The sequence below is a fragment of the Charadrius vociferus genome, unplaced genomic scaffold, assembly GCF_000708025.1.
Source record: "Charadrius vociferus isolate BGI_N301 unplaced genomic scaffold, ASM70802v2 scaffold655, whole genome shotgun sequence".
Classification (NCBI taxonomy): domain Eukaryota; kingdom Metazoa; phylum Chordata; class Aves; order Charadriiformes; family Charadriidae; genus Charadrius; species Charadrius vociferus.
This window is the reverse complement of record NW_009648330.1, coordinates 1,032,733-1,056,392: the sequence shown is the minus strand read 5'-3', so window position 1 is coordinate 1,056,392 and position 23,660 is coordinate 1,032,733. Positions and strand designations below refer to the sequence as shown.

The following is a 23,660-nucleotide window of genomic DNA, read 5'->3' as shown; positions in this document are numbered from 1 at the left end:
TCACAAAGATATTTACAATAGCAATTCTTAAAATAATTGATTTTGCATAATGAACAGCGCCTTTCTTAAAAAAACTTGAAACAGGAAAAATATAAGTGTGGGACCATCTCTACATAATATGTTTGACAGATTCAATACTCCTACTGGAAAATAAAAGAACTAAACCGCCATTTCCTTTAATATCTACAGCAAGGTGCTGCTGACTAGCATATATATATCATGACGCATGTACAGCAGTAGTGGGAAACGTTAACAAAAAGAGCAAAATGAAACAAAAACCGCAAAGAATTTACAAATATGACTTTGGTGAGGAAAGCAAATCCAGGGTCATAAGAGCAGAGCATGCCATTTACAGCATTGCAAACTAAACACAGAGGGCTAGGAAGCTATCTAGTCAAACCGACAGGGACAAACAAACTTTTGCCTGGCACTTCAGTTTGAAACGTATTGTGGCAAGCAAACGAAGGGTGTTTGATTGGATTTGGGATGAGGAAAAGGAGCAGGGTCAAACTTGCTTTAGTAGCAAAAAGAAACGAAACCAATAACTGTACAGTGGGCAAAAGCTGAAATGTTGCACCACGAGGGCAAAGTTGGCACACATGCACTTCTTACACAGCTACTGTACATCATTTATAAGAGAGAGAAAGAGAGAGAGACAAAGAGCACAGAAATGGGCACAGAAGCAATAGGAAGCTCATGCAGGAGCAGCAACCACACGAGAAGCACAGAGCACAGGGCAAGACAGTGATTGTGGCAGCAGGGTCTCTTGAGGGCAGTAGCAATCTACCGACAGTTACTATTCTCCCCATGCCCGGTCCTTCGGGAGAAAGAGCTCATCCCGGCAGCCAAAGCTTAAAAAAAGAAACTGAAGGAGGAGAAAAGAAAAAGGCTGAATTATCTGTAACAGTCACAAAAACAGAACGCAAAGCAAAACAACAACGAAGCTGTAAGATGTCTGTCCAATGTCAATGCCCCTTCTCGAGCCGATTATTAAAAATAATTATGCAGATAGTGATGTTACTCTCCCTCCATCCTGCTACGATTTCCTGGCTGCCTTCAACCCAGCTTGTCTTACTATGTATTGTGCAGTACAGACAGTGACACAAATGCTCGGGGCACCGAAGGCTGCAGGGAACGATCGGGAACAGTTTGGTTTGCATCCCCCCTCCTTCTCCTTTCCACTCCATATGGCATACAAGGCAGAAAGATCTAGTACAGCAATCTCAACAGCTAGATATTAACGCAGCCACAAAGGGTACAGATGTGAAACCAAAACTACAAAAAAAAATAATCCCTAAACATTGCAAACTTTTTTTTTTTTTAATTTTTCCTGGGTGTTTCCAATCTGTGTGTTTGGCCAGAGGAATCCTCTGCAAAGAGGTGGTAAAGATTCCTGCGCCTGCAGAAATACCAACACCCACGGCTGCAGCCTGGAGATTCTCAGGACTCCGTTACTGAAGTCGCATTAGCTACACTGCTGGCTCCCTCCGAGAGGCCTGTATGTCTTCCCTATCTTTGCCACTTGACTGTAGGATTTGTGCTTTTTTGAGCTTCGTACGTGTTTTTGTTTTTCTTTTTGTGTGTGGCCAGGACAAACACTCCAACGCAAACCTGAGGTTGGAGGGGGGCAGAGGGGAGGTGGGGTGGAGGGAGATACAGTTTCAAAAAAATGGAAGAACACGCGTTGGAAGGACACTCTGAGATGGGTCAATTAAAGACAGTTCCATTTTGTTGCCTTTTCTTCCCTTGCCAAGATTCGGTTTTGCCAAGATACTTCACACTATGTTTATCACAGAACTCTCTCTCTAGAGGATGAACAACAAATGGGGTTTCCAATAGCTGCACAACTGTCTATGCTTCTTTGTCACGCGTAGCACGGCAGACTCGAAGATTACTGCATTTATTTATTTTTTGTATTTTTTTCTCCCGTCACTTTCGCAGTCTTTGAAGCTGACAAAAGCAGTTCCGAGATGAAGAAAGCAGGGAGTGCACCACTGGATCAAGTTGTGAGGTTTTTTTTCTTCTCTTGTGGAAAAGGAGTGTTAAGATTCCTTGCTGTGCAGCCACACACGTGTGAAAAAGTGAAAGGGATGGGAGAATACATATGGTTTCAGTTGTTTTCAAAGAGAGACAGAAGGTCATCATTGCTATTGCTTGGCAAATCAGGAGGATCCAGGTACGAAAGCAGCTCATCTGGATTTGTGAGTTCTGGAAGCAGCTATAAAATACAAAAATAAAACGAAAATTACAGGTAACAGAAACACATTTGAGAAAAAAAGGGATTAAACACCACACATTCTTGGAAACTGGCTTTCATAGGTGTTTATCCAAATAAATCAGAAGGCAGCGGCACAACCTAACACCCTAAGATGGTGCCATATCCGCTTGGTTGTGAAAGTCTGTATTCCTCAGTTTTCACCTGTGAATTACGTTACCAGCTCAATTCGTGTTTCGCAATCAACCTCCCCATCACAAACTTCATGAATAAACAAAGTATATTTCCTGGCTAGTAATGTTGACAAATACTTCTCGATTAATGCTCATTGTGTATGTTTGTTTCATATAAAACACTGAATAGAAACTTGAAACGTGCAGTTTGAGTAATACATATGTGAGCTTTAAGGCAGATCAACAAAGACTGGTCTGACTGGCACACGGCAGTGTGATGCCCACCCGAAGCCTGCACCCCTACAGAAAGAGGCAGCCCTGTCCTTCCCTCACCCCACAGCCACCCCCTAACGCCTCTGTGCGCTGATGTAAGCTCTGGGGCAGTGAGCTGGAGCAGGGAACTCACCCAGGGTTAAAACTAGCCTGGAACAAGAGGAAAAAAACCACCCCAAACAGAGGAAAAACACAACTGAGAAGGAATACGGGGGGAGGAGTGGCAGGGCAGGCGCGTGAGTCCTTTTCCCTTCTGTGTCAGCGACACAGTTTATGGTAGTTGGAAATTCTCACTGAACTACAGCATTACATGCAATTCCAGACATTTTAAAGGCTCGGGGCGTAATACCCCATCTCAACAGAAGATGCACTAATCTCCACCATTTTTTAAAGTATCAAAAGGAATAGTTGTGGGGGTTTTCTTTATATTTTTATTAATACTGTGTTTCAAATAGAAAATTTTGGTTTTCCAGCCATCACTCAGATTGTTTTTGATCTGACAGATAACAAGCAAATCGTGACTCCTGCATTGTGTACGAGGCAATGTTTTCTGCTTTATTCTGCATCTCACCATACCCTAGTCAAAAGTAAAAATGTCACTTATAAAAAACAGCAGGGAAGAATTTGTAATAAACTCCCTTTATATTCGGTGTTGTGTTAAAGCAAAGAAAGAAAAATATGGACTGCTTTAACAAACTTAATAGTAGGTACGAGAAATTTATTTTAAGTTGTCCTATGTTTTCAAATACTATAAAACTAAAAGCTTGACTGCATCACATTTAGCATGCAAATATTGTATTTATATGCTTCTATTGCTCCTGTGCAAATGCAGCTTCATCTTCTAATGTTGTATGGATGAACAGATACATTTTTCAATAAGCTAAACATGAAATGCAGAAAGCAGTTTATTACTTACTAAGCGTTTTTAAAAAAAACGCAATGTCAAGTTTACATAAACAGAATCTCCCAGGAGGAGTGCTTTTCTTAAAATACCACCTCCTTTTATTCATGGTAAAAACGCTACTGTCATAGCACTAGACTAAATATATAAGGCTTTTAAATGTATTTCACCTGCTATCATAATATTTTATGAATACCTAGTACAGAAGCCCAGAAGAAAACTGCAGCGCCACCAAACGTGTAGAAAGTAAAAACCAGCTGAATTTGTCCTACAATTTTACAACTCAATTCTTAAAAATTTAACATAATGTCTCTGAGACTTATTCTTGTATACAGGGGATTAAAAAAAATTTTTTTTTAGAAAGGTGAAAGTTTTAAACAGTATGGTCAGTATTTCCGAAGATGACGTCTTCTAAGTTTTGAGGGTGACCTGGGCTTGCCTTGGTCAGAGGGCGCAGGCAGCCCAGCCTGCCTCCTGCCCGGCTGGTGGGAAAACCAGAGACCTGAGAAAGGCCTTGCTGGGCATTGAGGGTGCTGTGCTGGAGCAGAGGTAAGAGACAGAGGGATGCCGGGGGCTGCCAGGGGTGGGGGCAGAAGCTACAGGAACACGCTACACTTAGGGGCAGAATTTGGAGCGGTGCACCCAGTGCTCCTGAAGCGAATACTTGAGAGGTCTAACCAGTCATTTGAGTCTTGGGCCTCTGCTGTGTGAGGTGCAAGTGTAGGTCACCCGTCTCTGTACCTATACGAGGTATATCCTTTAACCCAGGTTAAACCTTAGGCTGCATCACAACGAAGTCCTAAAGAATTAATGTGATTGTGTCAGTAGACAGCGGACCGAGTTGCCCACGGTACGGTCCCCTGCTTGGTTTGCTGCATGGGATTTTATTCAGCCTGGTTCCACAACACGGCCACTGAAAGTTAAACCCATTAAAATAATCCACCTGATCACGACTGATCTCACAGATATTTCAAAGAACTATTTTCCCCGCACTGCACAGCACTTGCCTTCTTATTTAGCTAAGATAATTTCAGCTTCCCATTAAGAATCCAGCATGCCTCCATCAGCGATAACCACGGTACTGTGATAAATGTACAGGTTTTTCTACTTTGCTTTTCATCGAGAAACGAGCGCCTGACCCGTAACAGCATACTTTATGTCGCTTAAATATTTGAAGAAAAAAATGACATTTTTATTTCACCTATTAATATTGCTCATATGGGGTCCTTAAGGATTCAGAACTCTAATTGTCGCATGAACTATCATTCCCAAAGGACGCGTACATGATGGTGTTGTGTGAAAGAGCAGCAGTCTGATTCAGACAGAAGTTACTCCACTGGGCACTGTTCCTGTAACCAGAGCATCCATCCCTCCCCTAACCCCTTCCCTCGTCTCTGCGAGGCTGCCTGCTGGCACAGGGCTCGTCTGTGACAGGGAAGATGTAAGCATACAGCAACCATAATTACAGATATAAATCCAAGGCACAGAGGTGAACGCTCCTCTAAGAAAATTACACTGTGCAGCAGCAGACTTTGTAACAGACAGAAGATACACGTACGGGAACGCATGACTCAAACGGAAAACCCAGTCCTAGTACTAAGGAGTTTATATTCTGGGAAGCAGGTGGTTAACCAGAGAGATTCCTCAGCTAAATCACTTCCAACTCCACTGAATGGATGGTAAGAGATGGAAGATTACTTGTGGCCATAAAACTAGGTTTATCTTTGCTTAGTTGTGAGCTGCCTCCCATAGTGGCTAAGGAGGCAGGAGACGTCCTTGTTGGTTACTTTCCTAGGTGGTGTAGCGGGAGGAAGAACTGGTGCTGCTGAGCTACTCGCGTGAGCAGGTATGGATGGGCACAGCCTGGTTTTGGCCACAGGGCGCAGGGACAGTGCCACGGGGTGGGCCAGCACAGATCCCCCTTCCACTGGCCAGGGCATGCTGCAGGGCTCAGCGTGCAGCTCGCCTGGCGCAGCTCCGCCACGGTCAGAGCCACACACAGCTGCGTCCTTCCCTGTATTCAAGCGCTGCGATGGCTTCAGGGTCTAGATGAGCACACAGGAGCGCCCGCGCAGCGACGAGGGGGAAGGGAGGAGACAGCTCCCAGCCTGGTGCCTGAACTATCGTCTGAAGAAACGCCTGTCTTGGTGCTAGGAAGAGGCTACGGCTCACACGCCACGCAGCTGCTCAAACCAGAACCGTTCTCCCAGCAAGCCAGGAGTTCCCTGTCACCTCGGCTGCAGCACTTGCGCCCATGTACCAAAGCATGAAAGGATGGCATGTGCTGTGGAAGCAGCTCCCCGTCCCCGCACCCTCCCCGCCCTCCCGCCGCGATGCGAAGCACACGCTATGGCAGGCAGATGATAGTATGACACAGACTTACATCCAGCGAGGGCTCCGGCATGTCGGGTGCTCCCTGTCCACCAGCCTGACCCTCTAAGGCTGAGGAGGGATTAAAGGTCAGGTCACTGTGTGGATGGTTGCTAGAAGCGGCCGGGGGCGGCTGCCGGGACTGCTGGGTAGGAGGCCCGCTGTGATGTAATGGCTGCCCTGACTGGCTGCTGGGGTGAGGGACGTGCAAACCTTGCTGCATGGAAGTATGGGACTGATCAGTGCTGCCGGGATGAGGGATCTGCGGAGGAGGAAAAAAGCAGGAAAAGAAAGTGAGGCCACAAGGTACACTGCTCGCGGTGCCTGACTCTGTAACTGCATGTTACAAAAAGAAATAAATAAATTAAAAAAAAGACACACACAACAGAAAAAAACACCCAAAAAAAAGAAACAAAAAAGCGCAATCGGAAAAGAAAACTCCATATCCCAATGTCGGAAGAAGTGTTTCAGCTTTTTGAAGGTTATCTGCAAGGCGGAGATAAACACGTTGGATTTGTGCTGTTGGTTTGCTTCCTTGTGATGTGAGAAACTGCGCTCGAAGATGCAAAATCATGAACCCCAAAGAGGAGGGAAGGAGGCTTATGGGTGCTGCTCAGCATTAACAAGGCAGATGCTTTTGCCCTAAAAAATTCCATGAATGAATGGAGAATTTGTTGAACAACGGTCCCTACACCAGGAAACCGCTTAACCGAGAAAATGCATCCTTTCTGCTCAGCTCCCTTATTAGGTAGCTCCCCGTCACCGCTGCCTATTTGTGTTTCAGCTCATTACAAACATCTTGCGAACATCAGCCCTTCCCCACTCCTCCCCTCCTTCTCCTTTCAGAATGCAACACCCCTTTTAAGGGCTGAAGATTTTCCTCGCTGATATTCACGGGTTCTGATGGTGGACAAAAAACCAAGTCAGCTCGGCTAGCGAGCTCCCACCTGTCAGCAGAGCTGCTGTGGGTGGCTGCGTACCTGCTGACTGCAAAGTAAAATGCATGAGCTTAAACTAAGCCAACGACCACAGTTCTATTTTGCATTCATGCCATGGATAAGTCCTCTAGCAAAAGCTGAGTATTTTTTATGTTTTCTGTGGGGAATAAACTACCAAACCACATTATGGAAGAGTGAGGGAAAAGCCTTTCTCACATGACAGTGAAGCAACAAAAACGCGCAAGCCCAATTCTTCCTTCTGCTGCATGTCACATTTAATGCTAGTGGATTCTTTGGGACTTGGCGCTGGCGCCATGAGAAAGAAGTGTGTGAATGCTTCAGAATCAGATGTCTTATGTCAATTGGGTATATGGAGAAGCAAAAAATGTAAACATTTTTGAGGAATGCTACATATTGCCACAAAGTGGAGCTGAAATAAAAGAACAGATACATACAATAACAGCATGAAATTCATCCAGCCAAGCCAACGGAAACCAGCAAAATGCTATGTCAGCATTGACCCTTTCATATCATAGTAAACTGCGAGGTTATTTTAACCTTAGTCTTCATTTTTTGGAAAGCAAAAGGGAGGTTATTACAAAACTTAATTTAAATGTTCCCACAAAATAATAATAAAAAAAATAATACAGAAACAAGCATTTTAGAAAAATACATTTCACCACTCATGAAAAATTGAAACTTGAATACTGATCCATTGGGACAGTCATACTCGGCTACACAGGGGTCCTTTTCAATACTTTGGTAATACAAAGGTTGGTGGAAAGGAGCAGGATTCTATCTGGAACACCTCATTTGGGCCTCTTTCCCATATGAGAGTTTAAAGTAATGTTAAAAAGTACTGATACACACTCTTCTGGCCATTAGGGTCACAGTTTGACTACTTTAAAAGTATTCTGCAACATTATTTTGTTACCTTAGGGGTAAACTTGTACAAAATCTGCCCACAGACCACACCTTAATGTAAATGAATCTGTAGCCTAAAAACTTTGCAGAAGTCCAAATGAAAGTACGTGTCTATCCGAATAGTACTGTTTCCTTCTTCATTCATTGAAGACACGTGCAACAGAAAGTGTGGAAATTAAGAAAGCTTAATAATAAGAAAAAGTAAAAAGCAATTTAAGACACTGTTGCTAAAGTGGGAAAGCAGTTTCCAGAAAAAAAACCAAACCAAAACAGGATTATCTTGAATAGTCTCTTAAATTTATCCCTGAAAGCACAAAGCAAGAGCCATACTGGCATGTTTAGATCAATAATTATTTAAACCAAGAGGCATTCATATGTTCTTAGGGATATTTAAAAACAAACAAAAAGGTTAGAAATTCTACATTATGTTTATATATGCAAGCATTTTATATAGATAAGTATTTAGTTGATAAGGCAGTATCTTGGGCCCTGACATAACTATTGGATAGCAAATAATTGTTCATTGTAAGACTAAGGGCTACCATAATCTTAGACAGCCATCGCAGGTTCAAAATCCATCTGACTTATGCCACAGACTCCACCAGCCTAGCTGTGAGACAGTAAAATGCTCAGGACTTCTACATTTTTCCTATTTGCATTCAGCTAACTAATGGTAAGTTTGCCGTGGTGCAAAAACATTCTAAGCAATACACTTTGAGTACGTTCAGCTTGTGTCTGCGACTCTCATCATTTTATTTTAAAAGCACTAACCCACACTATGAACACAGAGTCTGAAAAAGTTGCCTTTGGTTACATAGCAAGGTAATTCCAGAGCTGTTTTTAGGAGTGTAAACTTTGGCACTCTTAAAAACATTTACAACCTATAAAAGAAAAGCTTATAGCAGACACAACTACATCTTCAGTTTAATAGCACAAAACAACACAACTCTTTATGAGCCCAACAGTGACCTCTAGGAGTGCCAAGATGAATAGCTGTGGAGCAACGGGACCTGCCACCTTTCATCTCAGGAGAAAACTGATAGTGAAAAAAAAAGATCAGCAGGTTAAATCGATGGTTTATCTCTCTCCACTACTGGGGTCACAGTTTTACCAACTCTTTTGCTGGGTTAGCTGGCAGCACCACTGAAAGATGCCATCCTGCTCTGCTGCTGTTCTCAGCCACTTTTCGCATCCATGGCTTTGTCATTGGGTGCATCCTTGCAGACATGCAGTGAACTCAACTGGGGAACTGACATGGATCAAAGCTAAACTTGCCCTGTCCCTGCCTCCCCAATATTAGTTTTCAATCACATCAGCACCCGGATCCAGATCACTTCATGGCTGCAATAACACTTATGCTGGTGTGAGAGAGAGGAAAAGTGAAAATAGAAATGAGAGTGATGACTTTTTACAGCGACACCAGCTGGTATCACCTCACTGTGTACATGAAACCATGGTGTGATCATCCACTTCTCAGTCACGTACCACTCCTTACCCTGTCTACAATGAGCACTAAGCTAGAGCTAACTCTGAATTCACCTTGGTCTAAAACCTGTTTACAATTTCTGAAAACAAACATGATGTGATTGTGGCAGCTATTTTGTAGCAGTCTTGCACTGACATAGAAGCATCTGTTCTAGAGTTCTTACAACACGTTACACTACTAGCCACTTTTCAGGTCTTGATTTTTTCTTCTTCCACAGGAGCAGAACAGCAGCGTTGAGAGAAGGTAGTTCTGAAGACCCAGCCCTGGTTACCCAGCCCTACCTACACTGGGCAAACACTTCCTGGAGTGACCAACTTTCTCTGCCTACCATTAAATAAGGGCCACCACATAAATCTTCATAATAGGAAAATTAGGAACTTCTTCAGCAGCATTCAAATCCAGTTAGAAACAGACCTCGGGTCTAAAAGGACCTAACATCTGATCCTGACTCACCTTGTAAACATGAAACGGTCAGAGTGAATAGTAGATGAAAACAAAATACACCTTAAATGTGTAAAAAGGAAAGACAGAAAGAGCACAGACATCATCTTAAAACCTTAGTTCAATTGCACAATGTAATTTATAGTTATTTTTGTGCAGAGATGTCTGTCCAAAGACATTCAGCTACATAATTTAGGAATGTGTTAATGGCATGCATTTCTCTAAAAGCAGTAATTTTAAGGCTGCCTTTCCTGAGTGTCTGCTACCAACAGTTCATTTTTGAGAGAGAAGAAAGGAAGAAGGAGAAAGACAGAAAGAGGAAAGCTGAGACTTTATAATACTGAAAAAGCTGCGTGGGAGCACTAACCGTCCTCAAATGTGGCCTGAAGACTGCACGGTGACATTGACAAGGTCAATCTAATTCCCTTGTGCTAATAGACCTGAAAACTGATCCTCATTAGAGAAAACCAGCCATTGACATAAACTAGGTGGAACCTGCTTGAGCGCTGCTTCCTGTTCCCAAACAGTGTAGCTTGCTTATCATGATAGACGAGGGCAAAGTAAGGCAAAGGTTTACTTTAATTGCCAGCTATCATAAGCAAGTATCAGATTTCCTACATATTGGCCCACAGAACCAAAAATCTATTAACATTTGCCCAAATACCCCCTCACAGCTCTGGAACATGCATAGCCTTGAGCAACTTTCACCTCTGCTAACCTCTGTAAGCAGTCCCATTTTCAGAAAGCCACAAATTCTTCACTTTCATATTCAACCAATTCATATCCTACCACTTCAGAAATTTCACTGAGGCAACTACTAGAGCAAAGGCATAGCAGTTAACTGACAAAGTCGAGAGGTGGGTGTCGAGTAATAGGAGACTTTGATTCAAAGGAAATCAGCTGTGAGTGGTTCAGGTTGGTAGTATTTCCCCTCACTACTATATTCTAATACTGTATGGTTGGTTCTGATGCAGATAATTCAGACTGCTCTTTAAGCTGGGTATGTGGAGTTTGCCAACGTAAAATTAGGTTTACAGCATGTTTGTTCTGTCCTTTATTAGCCTGTAAAGTGGTAAAGTCATTACAGTTTCTGGACTCTTCCTTTGCAGACAGTCTTGTTACTTGGGCTCTCTCCAAGCTATATGAAGAACCCTCTCTCCACTCTCTTCCTATTTCTCACCATCCTCCTTGGAAAACCCACTGCCAGCTAGAGGAGACATTGACTGAGTAGGCTTTTGCCGAGCATCTGCCACCACATTTCCTCATTACATTCTGAAATTGTACTTTCTAGTATTCACTAAAGACACGGCACAGATGACTTGTCAAGTTAAACATCCTTCCTGTGCAGTAACAGCACACTATAAAGCCCCTGCCCTGTAACTTAAATGAACATAAAAGGATGTACACACACTCCCCCCCCACCCCGAGTTAAAATAGATGACTAGCCATGCCTAAGAGCTAAATGCTGCTTTTCTATCGTCTAGCTGCTGCAGTACTGCATTTTCTGGAGATGTATAAATTCTGTATATAACACTCAGTGCTTTGAGCAAGCTGCTTTTCCAACGCACAGTTCTGCCTCTCCATCTGAGACCTGGGGAACCTCCATTTCTTAGTCTCTTACATTGATAGACTCTCAGACCAGTGGCAGTGTCTCTCCTTGACGTCTACAGGTTTGTCCTATTCCCAACAGCTTAACGGTGCCTTTCATGCTACTCGAGTAGAATTCCCCCTCAAAATGCTTTGATGCAAATTTTGCCCTCAGGGACAAAGGCAAGGAAGATACTGTCCCTGCTTTGAAGTCAGTCAGTGTCGTGCTGTAACAAGCTGTCTGCTGAAGATGGATATTCACAGACCCTGCTGGCCTAGGGAATGAAGTCTAGCTTTTTTCAGGTGTCAGAGCAAAGCACAACGATTAACACACGCACACCAAGTCAGGTTGTCTCTTTCAGATAAACAAGCTTAAATGACAATCCAAAAAGCTCAGAAACGCTTCTCCAAAATCTGGAAAAAGCCAGAAACTAAAAATTGCATTTTCGGCATTTCTCAGGACTATTCCATTTCACAAACTTCCGAAGTGAGGAATCCACAAAAAGTAAAAGCAGTTCACAAGGCAAGTCCATTAGCTGGATGAGAGCTCCTTACCCCCACAAAGGAAAACCTAGATCCGCAGCACCATTACTTACAGATTCCTGCATGGGGTGGCTGAGCGGTTTGTCGAGAGCTGCCATGCTGCTCGGCATGTCTGGGGGATGTGACAGCTGTGGCCCATGCATGAAGTCATTCATAGATGTGCCACCAGGATTCCCGTGCGGAAAGTCAAAATTGCCATGCCCTTGGTAACTGTTGCCTAAAAGAGAAACACATGTGATATGAAACAAACTATTTGTTTCCCAACATTGATCTCTCAGAGTATCTTGTAAAAGCTGGGCGGCATCCTCCCTGCACAGCACAGGGCAACTGCAACGCTGAGCGTGACTACGCTGTGCTCCCCGCTGCTGGAGCAAGCTGGAGGAATAGGGAGGAAAAAAAGGCACTCAAGCTCACAAGTGCTGCCTGCTGTAATAACTCATGTACACGTTGTAGCTAATTGAAAACTGCTGACATTTTGAAAAACTACTGTCAAATCACCAAATAAACTTAACCGAGTCAAGAAGTGAAAGGGATATTAAATTCTGTGGAATATTTGCATCTGGAAACATCTCAGTGCAACTGAGACTGACTGCCCAGGTCCAAAATTATTTATAGGACACTTGTGTTATTTATGTCTACGCTCCTATGCACTCAGTAAGATCGTTGCATTGCTTCAGTTTCTGATGAAGCTAACTGACAGACCTGGATCAGGAAGATGCCACAGTACCAGCTCATAGCACAGCATCTGTTTTACCTCTTCTGCAGTATAAACAGGCAACTTCCATTAAGACAGCACAGAAGAGGCCTTCATGTCTAATTGGCGTTCGTGATGTCATGCTCCTTGCTCCCACAAAACCTAATAAAATTCACTTGACTGTCTGCAAATACAACATCAATTTTCCCCTCTTGGATCTATTCTTCTCATTTTCAGAGTTACAAACTGGCTGCCTGTAGTCTGTGTTTCAGGATGTGGATATGCACACTCGTAATGAAAAACTAGTGAATTTATGAAATCCACCTAACCTCAGCCTGAAATGATGCTCTCCAAAGCACCAAAATTTCACACCAATTCAGAATAAATTATCTGGATTTACCCCCACACATCTACCATCTAGCAAGAAGCCTGGAGTCCCCTGCTGATCTGCAAGACGAGTACAGTATGACCATCGTGAGAATGTTTTGATCTGTCCCACCCTCAGCCCAGTGATCTTCGCTTGAATTCTAAAGCAAGCATGTATCCCAAATACAGGGATTTTACTTTCCATATTTTTTCTGTCCAGATCCCCCCTGTTACCACTGCCAACTGAGATACCAACTCTGGTGGCTTATTTGCTACAAACACTAAAAATTGAACTAAAGCCACTCAGCTATTTCATATAAGCAACTGAATGGGATGATACTGAGCTCTGAAATAACAGAATAGCTTTGGAGCTTGCATGGAGAGCCTGAAGTACAGCAGCTTTAAATATTCAAGTCAAGAAGGGAGTTTGACAGACTGAAGTAGCTGCATCATTTGCTCTTTAGCACAGCTTCACAAGCAGAAGTTTAATCTCAGAGGAATAGAAGTCATTAGCCATGTAAGACTATTTCTCAAAGAAGTCATGACTTTGATCTATCATGTAAATACTGCAGAGCCTTACTAATTCTTATTTTGTTAATCTGCAAACTGGATGAGTCTCAGAATATAGCTGCTCTTGCCTTGCTTCTCAGGAAAGAATTAATAGCAGGGAGCTGGAATAAGGTCTTGTATTACTGAGTACTTGTTATATTTGCAAATTAAACTTCAGTGTGCTTATTGTCAAACCCAAATAAACAAACATAAACCGCAGTAGTACTACTACTACTACTACTTTGCTCTAGAGTACTGTTAACCAGAGGACACTACCAAACTCTAAGCATTAAGTTTCAGTGCACATATTGATGGAGAATGAAGATGCAAGGCAGTATGCCCGGGGAGTTACACCCATGCAGCAGCATACCCTTCTCTGGAGCAAGAGTTGTGCCACAGAGACCTATAGAGACCTATAGAGACATTTAGGATAATCTGGTGCTCTGCATTGATATGCCTGTTGCAGGGGAAATAGGAGAGCGTGGGTTTCACCTGCCATTGATGAGTCAGGTTTCCGAGAAGCAATGACTACCTCTGCTACAGAATCCACAAGGGAAATAACAGCCTAGACAGCACTCGTTACACAAACCCTAAATCCCACTTTATGTGACTACCCTCTCCGTTCCTGATTATGAGCTAGAAAGATGATGAAGAATAGATGGCTCTGTTCTCATGCTCTGACTGCACTTCACTCCTACTAAACGAGTGAAAAAATTGTGATTCAGTGCTCTTGGCTTTGTTATAGTAATCATTCATCTGTTTGAAAACCTAAAAAGTTTTATCATCTGTCATCAGTTTTGCAGTCATTGGAGCAAATTAACCATATTTTGCATGCAATCTATATTTTTCTCTAAACGCCTGCAAAAAGCACATATATCACCTTGTAATCAATTTGGGGATTCTGATGGTGTGAACAGTTGGTCTTTTCCCAGAGCCGAACTGAGTCATATCATATTACTTGCAAAAGAAACAGTCTCTGGTTTCATATTTTCAGAATTGTCACTATAATTGAGTTATTCACAATATACCAGTCATTTGAAAACCTGTTTCCACTGCTTGTATTTAATTCCCTGTTTCTCAGTCTGGCAGCACATGGCTAGAGGAACTTGAAAGTAATTTTCTAATGCAAAGGTGTTTGCAAAGCAGTTGAAAGCTCTTTAAAAGTCATCTGCTTTCTGGGTGGCATACCAAACCTCCCCCACCTGGCCACGAGTTAAACTTAGTGGCCCAAGCAGCAGAGTTAATGGGTCAGCTCCTGTAGCACCAGGAGCCTTCACTTGAATATGACTGGAAGAGAAGGAAAATGGACAGAAAAAAAAAGGGAAAATGTATATTGTGGCAGGCCATGAACTTGTAAGGCAACATACAATGTTTGTTGACTCAGGGAGGGCTACATGGCACTGAATATGACAAGCCCCTATTTCCTTACTAAAATATATTTTCCCCTAAACAGATTAATTTTACATGAAAAGACTGATGCAGAATTTCAGCCGTATAATTTGCTTCCGTTATGCATCTCTCTGAGAAGATGCACTGACATACCTCAATCACAAAGCTGACTGAACCACTGACTTCTAGAGTGACCGCCCGGGTGCACAGAGCTGTAAAACTAACCTTGGTTACCATATTCAGTGGAGTTGTTGCCTCCTGGAGGAGGGGGTAGGGATGGGTAAGGTGATGGGCCAGGACCCAAAGCTGCAATCATCTCCATCACATTTGGCATGATCATCTGGCTTGGACTCATGGTCTTAAATCTTTTTGAGGGAATGCCGTCTGGGTCATCTTTGATGTGAATATCTGACTTTATAGGGACCGGCCTCCAACTGCAAGTTGGATCAATGGTAACTTCTTCAAACTCTGAGCTGTAAAATAATGCGAAAATTTTAGCATATTAATTGATTATTATTATTTTTTAATCAATTTTGTTGAAGTTTCCATAAGAATCTGCATGGTAACAAATGTTCTGAAATGCTGTATTATAATACAACCTCAAGATCCTTCAGTCCTTAGGTGTGTGCCAAAAGCACGTTTTAAAAAAGGCAACTGTGAGAGCACGTTTTTGTGTTTATCCACACAATGAAATCCAAACATATCTATGTGGTATGCCACATGTGAATCAGAGGGACTACTTTAAATATGAGAAAGCATTTAATCCTCCATTCTCACTCTTCCCTCTGCTTCATTGGTGGGGCTGCCATCAGGAGATAACCCAAACGAGATCTACTAAGAAGATGGAAACTGATTCACTGTATCGCTAGCTCCACCAAGGAGCCATGAAATAGAATATTCAAGTTCAGTCACTAAGACCTACTTTGGTGTGACTATCTCAGTGCTCATTAACATATCTCCTAGTTGCTTAGTCTTCAATATCAGAAATTAGTAAGTTCACTTACTTTTGTATAGCGTTCAGAATACCCCACATATACTGGTCAACCTCCAAGCCCTCCAGCAGAGCAGTTTTACTAGAAAGGAAAAAAAACCCAAACCTCATGTTAGAATATTGCTACCCATGCATAAAAGAAGGATGGAAGAAGGATAGGTTAGAGATGAAATCAGCAGACGGGGATCCACCAACTTACTATCTGTAACACATAATTTCAGAATGATTTGGGGCAAACAGTTCTAGTTCTACATCTGCATTACCAGGGTAATAGCATTCTACATCAAATAGATGAGATAAGAATAGATCTACTTCTGTGTGTCCACAAGCAATTCGCATCCTTTAAATGATTTTTTTTAAGTGAAATACATTGCAAATGTAAAGGCTTTTCAAACATAGCAGATCTTTCCCTGTGAACATCAGCTAGCACTGTTTTTTCAAATTGGATTTTTTTTTTGTGCTACACAGTAATAAGGCTTCAAAGTAACTATGTATTATAGCTATTTTACTTAAGATCAGCACAGATGGGGACAGAACAAAGCAAAAACGGAAATGATTTAGTTATGTAGGCACTTAGATCTGAATGCAGGTGCTCATATTCAGAAAAGGAGGACAAAAATTTTGGCCTGGATATATGAATACATATGAAGAAAGACATCCAATTCTTGTAATATTTTTAGCCTAACTTACAAGACAGAAAAGATTCAGGTTGTTCAGAGAAAGCACCCGCACTTTAGGATATGTATCAATCATGAATAGCCATCGAGACAAGCTTGTCTCAAACCTGCAATGTCCTCAGAAGCAGACAGAATGGAAATCTCCACTCCTGTTTATACCTAACATGGATGGGCACAGCAGGGATTGAACTGGAGACTTGCAGAGATAAAGGACAAGCTGCTACAGCCACAGCTGCTTGAGCTAAAGAGTCCTGGCTCCTCAGCTGAGGCTGGAACCAACTCGTAACCCTGCGGGGACTGAGCATAGTAGGTTACAGACTTTGAACTGGCCTGCAGACCTTCTGGGATTCTTTCTGCCCAGTTAAACGTAAGAATGGGCAGTCTGTAACCACTTCAAAGCTTTTTGTTCCATTTCTTCTGCAGTATACTAGCTCTCTGGCCAAAACATAAGGTTGAAAGTATGCCAAGGTATCCCTCTTTTCCTTTAATCAATCACTCCAAACTTCTGCACCTTGGAAGTCTTTTGCCTTTTTAAAAATCGGTCTTAATCTGGACTAGAATCCTTTCTGCTCTCACTTTATTTTGCACTTGATGTTGCCTTTGACCTTGGAGGATCCAACTTCATTTCCTACCTAATTACTGGGAAATGTGGCAATCTCCAAAATTCCCACTCTCCTTGAACACTGCCATTAACTGCATATCTACGTGACTCAAAGCACAGTACCCAAGACAGTTATTTGGCATCCTTACTTAATGTTCCGCTGGATGCTGAACACTTTAGTATCTACATATTTGCAGTTCAATAATTTGGGCATTACAACATTAAAATTATACAAAAATAACTAGAATAGACTATCCGTTCTTTTGCCATGGCGTGTTGTTGTCTGGTAGAGGCTTATACTTCATAATCTAGGGGAAGACAAACTCCCAGGTCATTCATTTATGTAGATATCTGTCTTATTAATATAAATATTTGAGCTTCTTTTGAACTCCACACAACCCATTGACAGCCTGTAATGAGAGCTCACAGATTATGTATTTTGTGAGAAAATATCTCGCTATCTATTTTTAGATTTCTAATAATCCAGGGTGTTCCCTCAATTTATGAAATATTGCAAGAATTCTCATTGGACTTTATGCTATTAGGTAAATGTAATATATACACTTTATTTCCTAGTACTTCATTTTTCTCCACTCCATGACCTTAAATATGATCTGAGTTCGGTCAAATCACGTACAACTGCATTTCATGTAGTATGGTTGCACTTACTTGCATACTGGACACCTCCAAGTTCCTCTTTCACAGTTCAGTTGCAAATAAGATTCCAGATCAAAGCACTAGGTATCAGAAAGAAACAAAGAAGGGGGGGAAAAAAAAAGGAAATAGAGGGAAAATACTGTGTTAACTGAATCAGTTGGACAAAACTAAAGAAAACTAAACCAAATAGCTTACTTTCTCCCTTTACATTAAACCTATCTATATAGCTAATTATTTAAGTTGACAGACACAACGAAATCCCATTTCATTAGGCTCTCTCATACAATAACCAAGCTATAAAGGTACTGTAACAACACACGGCTGAGAGATTGCTGCCAGGCCACTGGGATCTACTCACTTGTACATGCTTGCAATCGTGACCCCTTGCTGGGAGCTGAATCCGCCGGAATGTGATTGGACACTTCAGAGACACTTTAATAGCAGTCTGCTCTACTCCATCTTCCCCATTTAGTGTCGCGTTGCCAGAGGAAGCTGCTACACTACTGAAGTTCCTCTTTACTGTTTAGGAAGAAGGTATGTATATGTGTGAGAAAACACAAGCATACTGTAAATTCTAACGAAGATATCTGAAAGACCAACACTTCAGCCTTTAAGAGCCAATTTCATGGACAATTTATCCACATAGGTGTATTCTGTGTAACTTAGAACATTCTCCTGAAGAGATAAACCATCACACAGATGCGTATCAGCTATGCCCTCAACCAAATAAAGCGCCACACAAGCACTTAAAGCAGCCCTAAAGAAATAAAGAATAATCTTTCTACATGTGGCTTTTAGGTAAGTCAAAAAGAGATACGGGGGAAAAGCCAGAGAGAGTCTCCTGGAATGGGAGAGTCCTCGTTAGGAACTAAGCTTGTGTCCTTGGTACTTTGTTACCCCCACTCAAATAGCCCTCAGCATTTGAGGATACCAAGGATTTAATGTACACACATGATGTTCTGGAAATTCCTGACAAGTACAGCTTAGGGATTTCAATAATCAAGTAAATCTTGAGTAGAAATAGCTTATCACAACTGAACATAGGCATTCTGGAAAGTCATCACCCACACGAGAAAAGAAAACTCACTCTTAGTGATACAATGTTCTGCTGGGAGGAGGCGTTTCTTTAGTAGACCTTGAAGTACGGAGCGAACTGATGGCCGGTGTACTAACTGCAACACGAACAAGTGTGACTGAAAGAAAACGCATTTTGTTACCAAGAGAACCAAACACACACGGTAAATACACTGCTGAACAGAGCTGCATTCTTCCCTCGGACGCACGGCTTCCGTAAGAGCCTGATGCTTAAATACGAAAGCTGGTTCTGCTCTGCTGTGCACACGTGCTCCCTTAGGGATATTCTGCATGCTGCACAGTATGTTGTTCCGTGCTCCAGGAGCACAACGTATACAAGAGCTTTAAAAAAAGCCAAGATTTTCTGCATTTTCCCTCCTTAATATTCAGAATACGTAGGGCTGACGTATTCATCTCTGACATCAGGGTTTATTTTTAAAACCCTGGATTCTTTGACACAGTCTAGCCTACCTGCCTGCCCTCAGACTATGATGGAAGTTGCAAAACTGATTTGCTACTGACATGTCTGGAACCAACCGAATCTTCTTCCCCAACACATAGCTCGTTGTGGATTCACAGGATGCTGCTCCTGCTCTTAGCCACCAGATAAATGACAGTATGTGGGAAAAACATCAGTGTGAAGTAAAGCAAAATGGGTGGACGGCTTCTTGTCCAAGCGCCTCACACTGTGACCTTGGGAGAGGCAGCAGTTTGCTTTCTTGTCGGTGACAACAGAACAGTCAAAAACTCAGACTGGATGTGTGCAACACTCTGCATTAAAAATACAGTACTCGTCCCTGAGAATAACTAAACCACGGAAAAGGAAAAGTTGCATGGTCTAGACTGCATCATGGAACAAGAAAAGCTATTTGAAAAATCTTCACCACCACCAATGATTATGGTGTTGATGTTCTCATGTCAAACCAAACACAGTTTAATACCCTAAGTAAATGAAATTAGTACCGGACAACAGTCTGCATCACAATAATCTACTTCTACATTAATACACTTTAGCCACCTTGTTACACAGGCACACACTAAACAGGTAGGAGATCAAACTCCTCTCTTCCTCTAGACCACATGCACTTTCAGAGACATCAGAAGGACACCAATACATCCTGCAATAATTCAGCAGCAAAAATTTCCATATTAGCACTCTGTCTGTGTCAACATTATCAAATAAGCACCTTAGCAGAAACATGCATGGAAAAAAATGAGAGTAAGGCTCTTTCAGCCAAGGCAACATTTACAAACTGTACTAAACAGCAAACTCAGCATCAGCAGCTGCAGCCGTGAGCTCCGTGTACTTACACAACAACATGCTGTGACTGTAATTTGAATCGTGTTTCTTCCTGGCTGACAGACGTGCTTTAGGTGCAGGGGTTTATGAGATGTCTTGTTGTCGCCACGTTCGATGGTAAGTGGGGTTGCATTAACGCTGACCTGGACTGAAGCTGGCCAGTTTGTGTTCATTTGTCTGTCTTCATGGTGATAGCACTTGAACTGTAATTCCAAGTCAGACCTGTACAACAACCAATAAATCTTCCTTTAACTTTGCTTTCACATTGCAGAGGGAGGTTGTTCTGATGCTAGAACGCTTTTTCTTTACCAATCAGTTTATTTTTCTAGAATTATCGCCAGTAAAGGATATAAATAATTTTCTTCGTAAGAGCCCTTAACAGAAGCAAGTCATGATGAATTAATGATGCAAGCATGCAACAAAGTTGTTGTTACTATTTTACATTTATAAAGGACTTTCCAAGGGAACATCTCAAACCACTTCGCAAAACTAGACCATGAAATGATCCTGCAGAAAGAAAAACATTAACATCGGGTAAGTCCTTCCTGTGTGTTAAGAACAAGAAAGTGATATGCTGCAGCGGGTTGTGCTGGAAGCCTGTGGATTCTTCACTACTTCAGAGAATTTAAAAAAGCATTTGAACGAATGCTTGTAAGACAAAATACAGGTACAGCTAATTCTACCTTGGAACAGCTAAATCAACTAAGATAACATGACCTCTGTATCTCACCCCCTGTGTTTCTGTGATTCCAAATTAACACAGCTGTGGATTAAATCTACCCAATTTAGACCTCCTTTCAGAGCATTAATTCCTCCCACCTCTCCAATAATAACTTTCATACACTATTTAGCTCCCCAAAAAATTAGTTTTATAACACCTCCAAAAAAGGAAGAGGCAGAGATTAAGTTAATCACAAATTAAGTGGGTAGAGACTATCACTTCAGTTTCATACATGGATGTTAACCTTGTGTTAGGAATGAGTAATTCGGAAAATAAATTTAAAAGAACGTCAAGAACTGAAGTGAAATGTCAGGATTCTGCTGTTCATGACAGCAAAAGACAGCTGAATGTTTATCTTTTATGCTTGAAAATCCAGGTGCTCATTTCTTCATCTTGCCTGAAGGAAGACATCTTTGTAAGATCCATGAGGAACAGCTCATTCAGAAGATCATCACCTTAACTGCCATTTTCCTTATCCAAAACCAGAGATTTCAATTCTGACTTAACATCATCTTTTCTCAATTTCAAAACATCCGAGATTTAGCACTGGCTAAAACCACTTTTTTTTTAAAAAAAGAAAGGTATAGAATACAAATTACCTGACCTTTCAACATCATCCATCTATATTAAGTCTTTCCAGGCTTTTTTCCAATATTTTATTAACCACTTTCTGAAAGCTCTCTCCGCGAGATCCACTGGAGATTCTCACCTCACGAGAACACACCGCAGTGACCCAAACCCGGAGGGAAGCAAGGCTTGGTACCTCTGATACAAAACCCAAGCAGATTAAGTATGTTCCCGAGGACTCTGAGCAGGCCTGCTGAATGTCACAGAGTGGCGACAGAGCTCAGGAGACCCTCATGTTCTTAGCACGCAGTATCTCCACCATGAGATGCTATTAATAACTGAGCAGGGCTAAGACTGAACCACCTTCAATACGACATTTTCCCTGCCTTCAACCTTTCTGTTTCTCGTAACCATGAGAAGTTCCCAGTGGGAAGAAAAATAGTTGCATTGCTATTCATTACGTGTGTACACATAAGAGGTTTTGCCGAATATTTTAACTGGCAGACAAATATTCAGAATTGGCTCAACTCCACCATTCTCTATAAAACCGAAATCCATCCACACATGTGACTAATTCATTTTTCTGGAATCCATCCAGCCCCGAGTTAAATGTGAAATGACTTCATTACAGGACCATCCGTTCTCCCCACTATTAACGAGCTTTTCAAAACAGCAGACCTGAGCACAGTTTACCTATGAGTCTTCATTAAAATAAGTTTAAATAAAGGCTATGTGTTTGGTGAGCTAGGGAAGAAAGAACGAACAGATATTAAGAAACAGCCTCATGCCTCAGTGCACTATAAATCTACTGAATGAGCCAGCACAATCCCCAGTAGTGATTACTTATTAATAAGAACCGGCAAATAACTGCCAAAACTCCCTCTGCTGCGAGTACTCCACGATAATGAAATGCAAGTAAGCAATAACTGACCTCAAAGTTAGGTGTTAATTATTGGATGTGGTCTGCCTGCAATCTCTCTCCCTTCCAACCCCCAGGCTACCTCAGGGCAGGGGGGCACCGTGGCAGCAAGGACTTCTGCACCCCACATCAAGCCTCAGCTTTAGAGCCAGAGTCCGATCCCGGGGCAGGCAACTCAGCGCACCCCTCTGCCCACCTCACACCCTCCACACCATGAAAATAGAAGTCTCAAGAGGATTCCAGTGAAAGGGAAGAAGACCCTCACGGGGCTAACAAGCTGAAGCTACAAGTTATCACTCCCATTAAGGTCAGGGGTATGTGGCCCAGGCTTGGGAACAAACTGGGAGTGAGGCAGGCGCAATGGAAAATGTGCTCAGCTGCTACACCTGCGAAACAGCCTGCATACAAGATCCTGAGCAACTAACCAGCCGCCACAGTGCACAGAGACAGGCTCAAACAATGGAATCAGCAGCCAGGAGAAACACTGAGATACTGAGACAAACAGAATGAAGAGACAGAATTATTCCATGGTATTGAAAATATACAAATAATAATAAAAAAATAAGGCTCTGATTGTCATTTAATCTAGAGCCCTTCCATGAGCATGGTGGTATCAGGACATAACCTGGAATCGCTTATGCAGATCTACATTAAATGCAGGGAAGTACCACCCGGGAAAACTATTCCTCTGCGCTGGAAAGTAGTACTCACTGTAAGTGAAAACCAGAAGCCTTTGTATGTGGAAGGTTATGCTCTGATATTTCTGACCCGTCCTTACTCGTGGAGTCATAGGAGCGGGAATTTATGAAGTTAGTTTCTAAAGTTTGGAGGATTTAAACACTTGTCTTTCCAAATGATTTTACCAAGCCTCTAAATCAGGTCCTTCATTAGTGTGTTATTTTTCATTATCAGATATCCGCACCATTTAATTTAAGCATATACAGTAACAGCCCTGCATAGTTACTCCTGCAACTAACACTTCACAGGCCACAAAGCACCTAGGACTTCAGTCTCCCAAACAGAAGTTTGTACTGGTGTTGGTTGTGCACGTCCCACACCCCTTCCACCCAGAGCAGAAAGGATGGAACAGTTACAGCGATTTTTCAAAGACTGCATACTGTACGCTATCGGCAAGGAGACGAAATACAGATCAGGAAGCATTTTAGAACATGTTGTCTCTGGAAAGCGACACGTGAGAGTATCTGTGAGTTTAAAGGACTTTTTTCCTACCCCCAGTTTTTAAAGCTAAATTAATGGCAAACCTAAATCAAGTTCATCTGGCATGCCACTCCTCCACCACTGGG

At 42.2% G+C, this 23,660-nt stretch overlaps 1 protein-coding gene across 1 annotated transcript in view; it reads right to left on the bottom strand.

Annotated features, from left to right (window-relative positions):
• Positions 1-1,704: 1,704 nt before the first annotated feature.
• Positions 1,705-23,660, bottom strand: part of ZMIZ1 (zinc finger, MIZ-type containing 1) — a 157,688-nt gene continuing 135,732 nt past the window's right edge. Inside the window, 9 exon segments of the mRNA XM_009884558.1 lie at positions 1,705-2,218; positions 5,946-6,194; positions 11,905-12,068; positions 15,075-15,322; positions 15,854-15,922; positions 17,788-17,855; positions 18,134-18,294; positions 18,863-18,968; positions 20,161-20,371. Coding sequence (XP_009882860.1) covers positions 2,111-2,218; positions 5,946-6,194; positions 11,905-12,068; positions 15,075-15,322; positions 15,854-15,922; positions 17,788-17,855; positions 18,134-18,294; positions 18,863-18,968; positions 20,161-20,371 — 1,384 coding nt within the window. The 3' untranslated portion in view covers positions 1,705-2,110.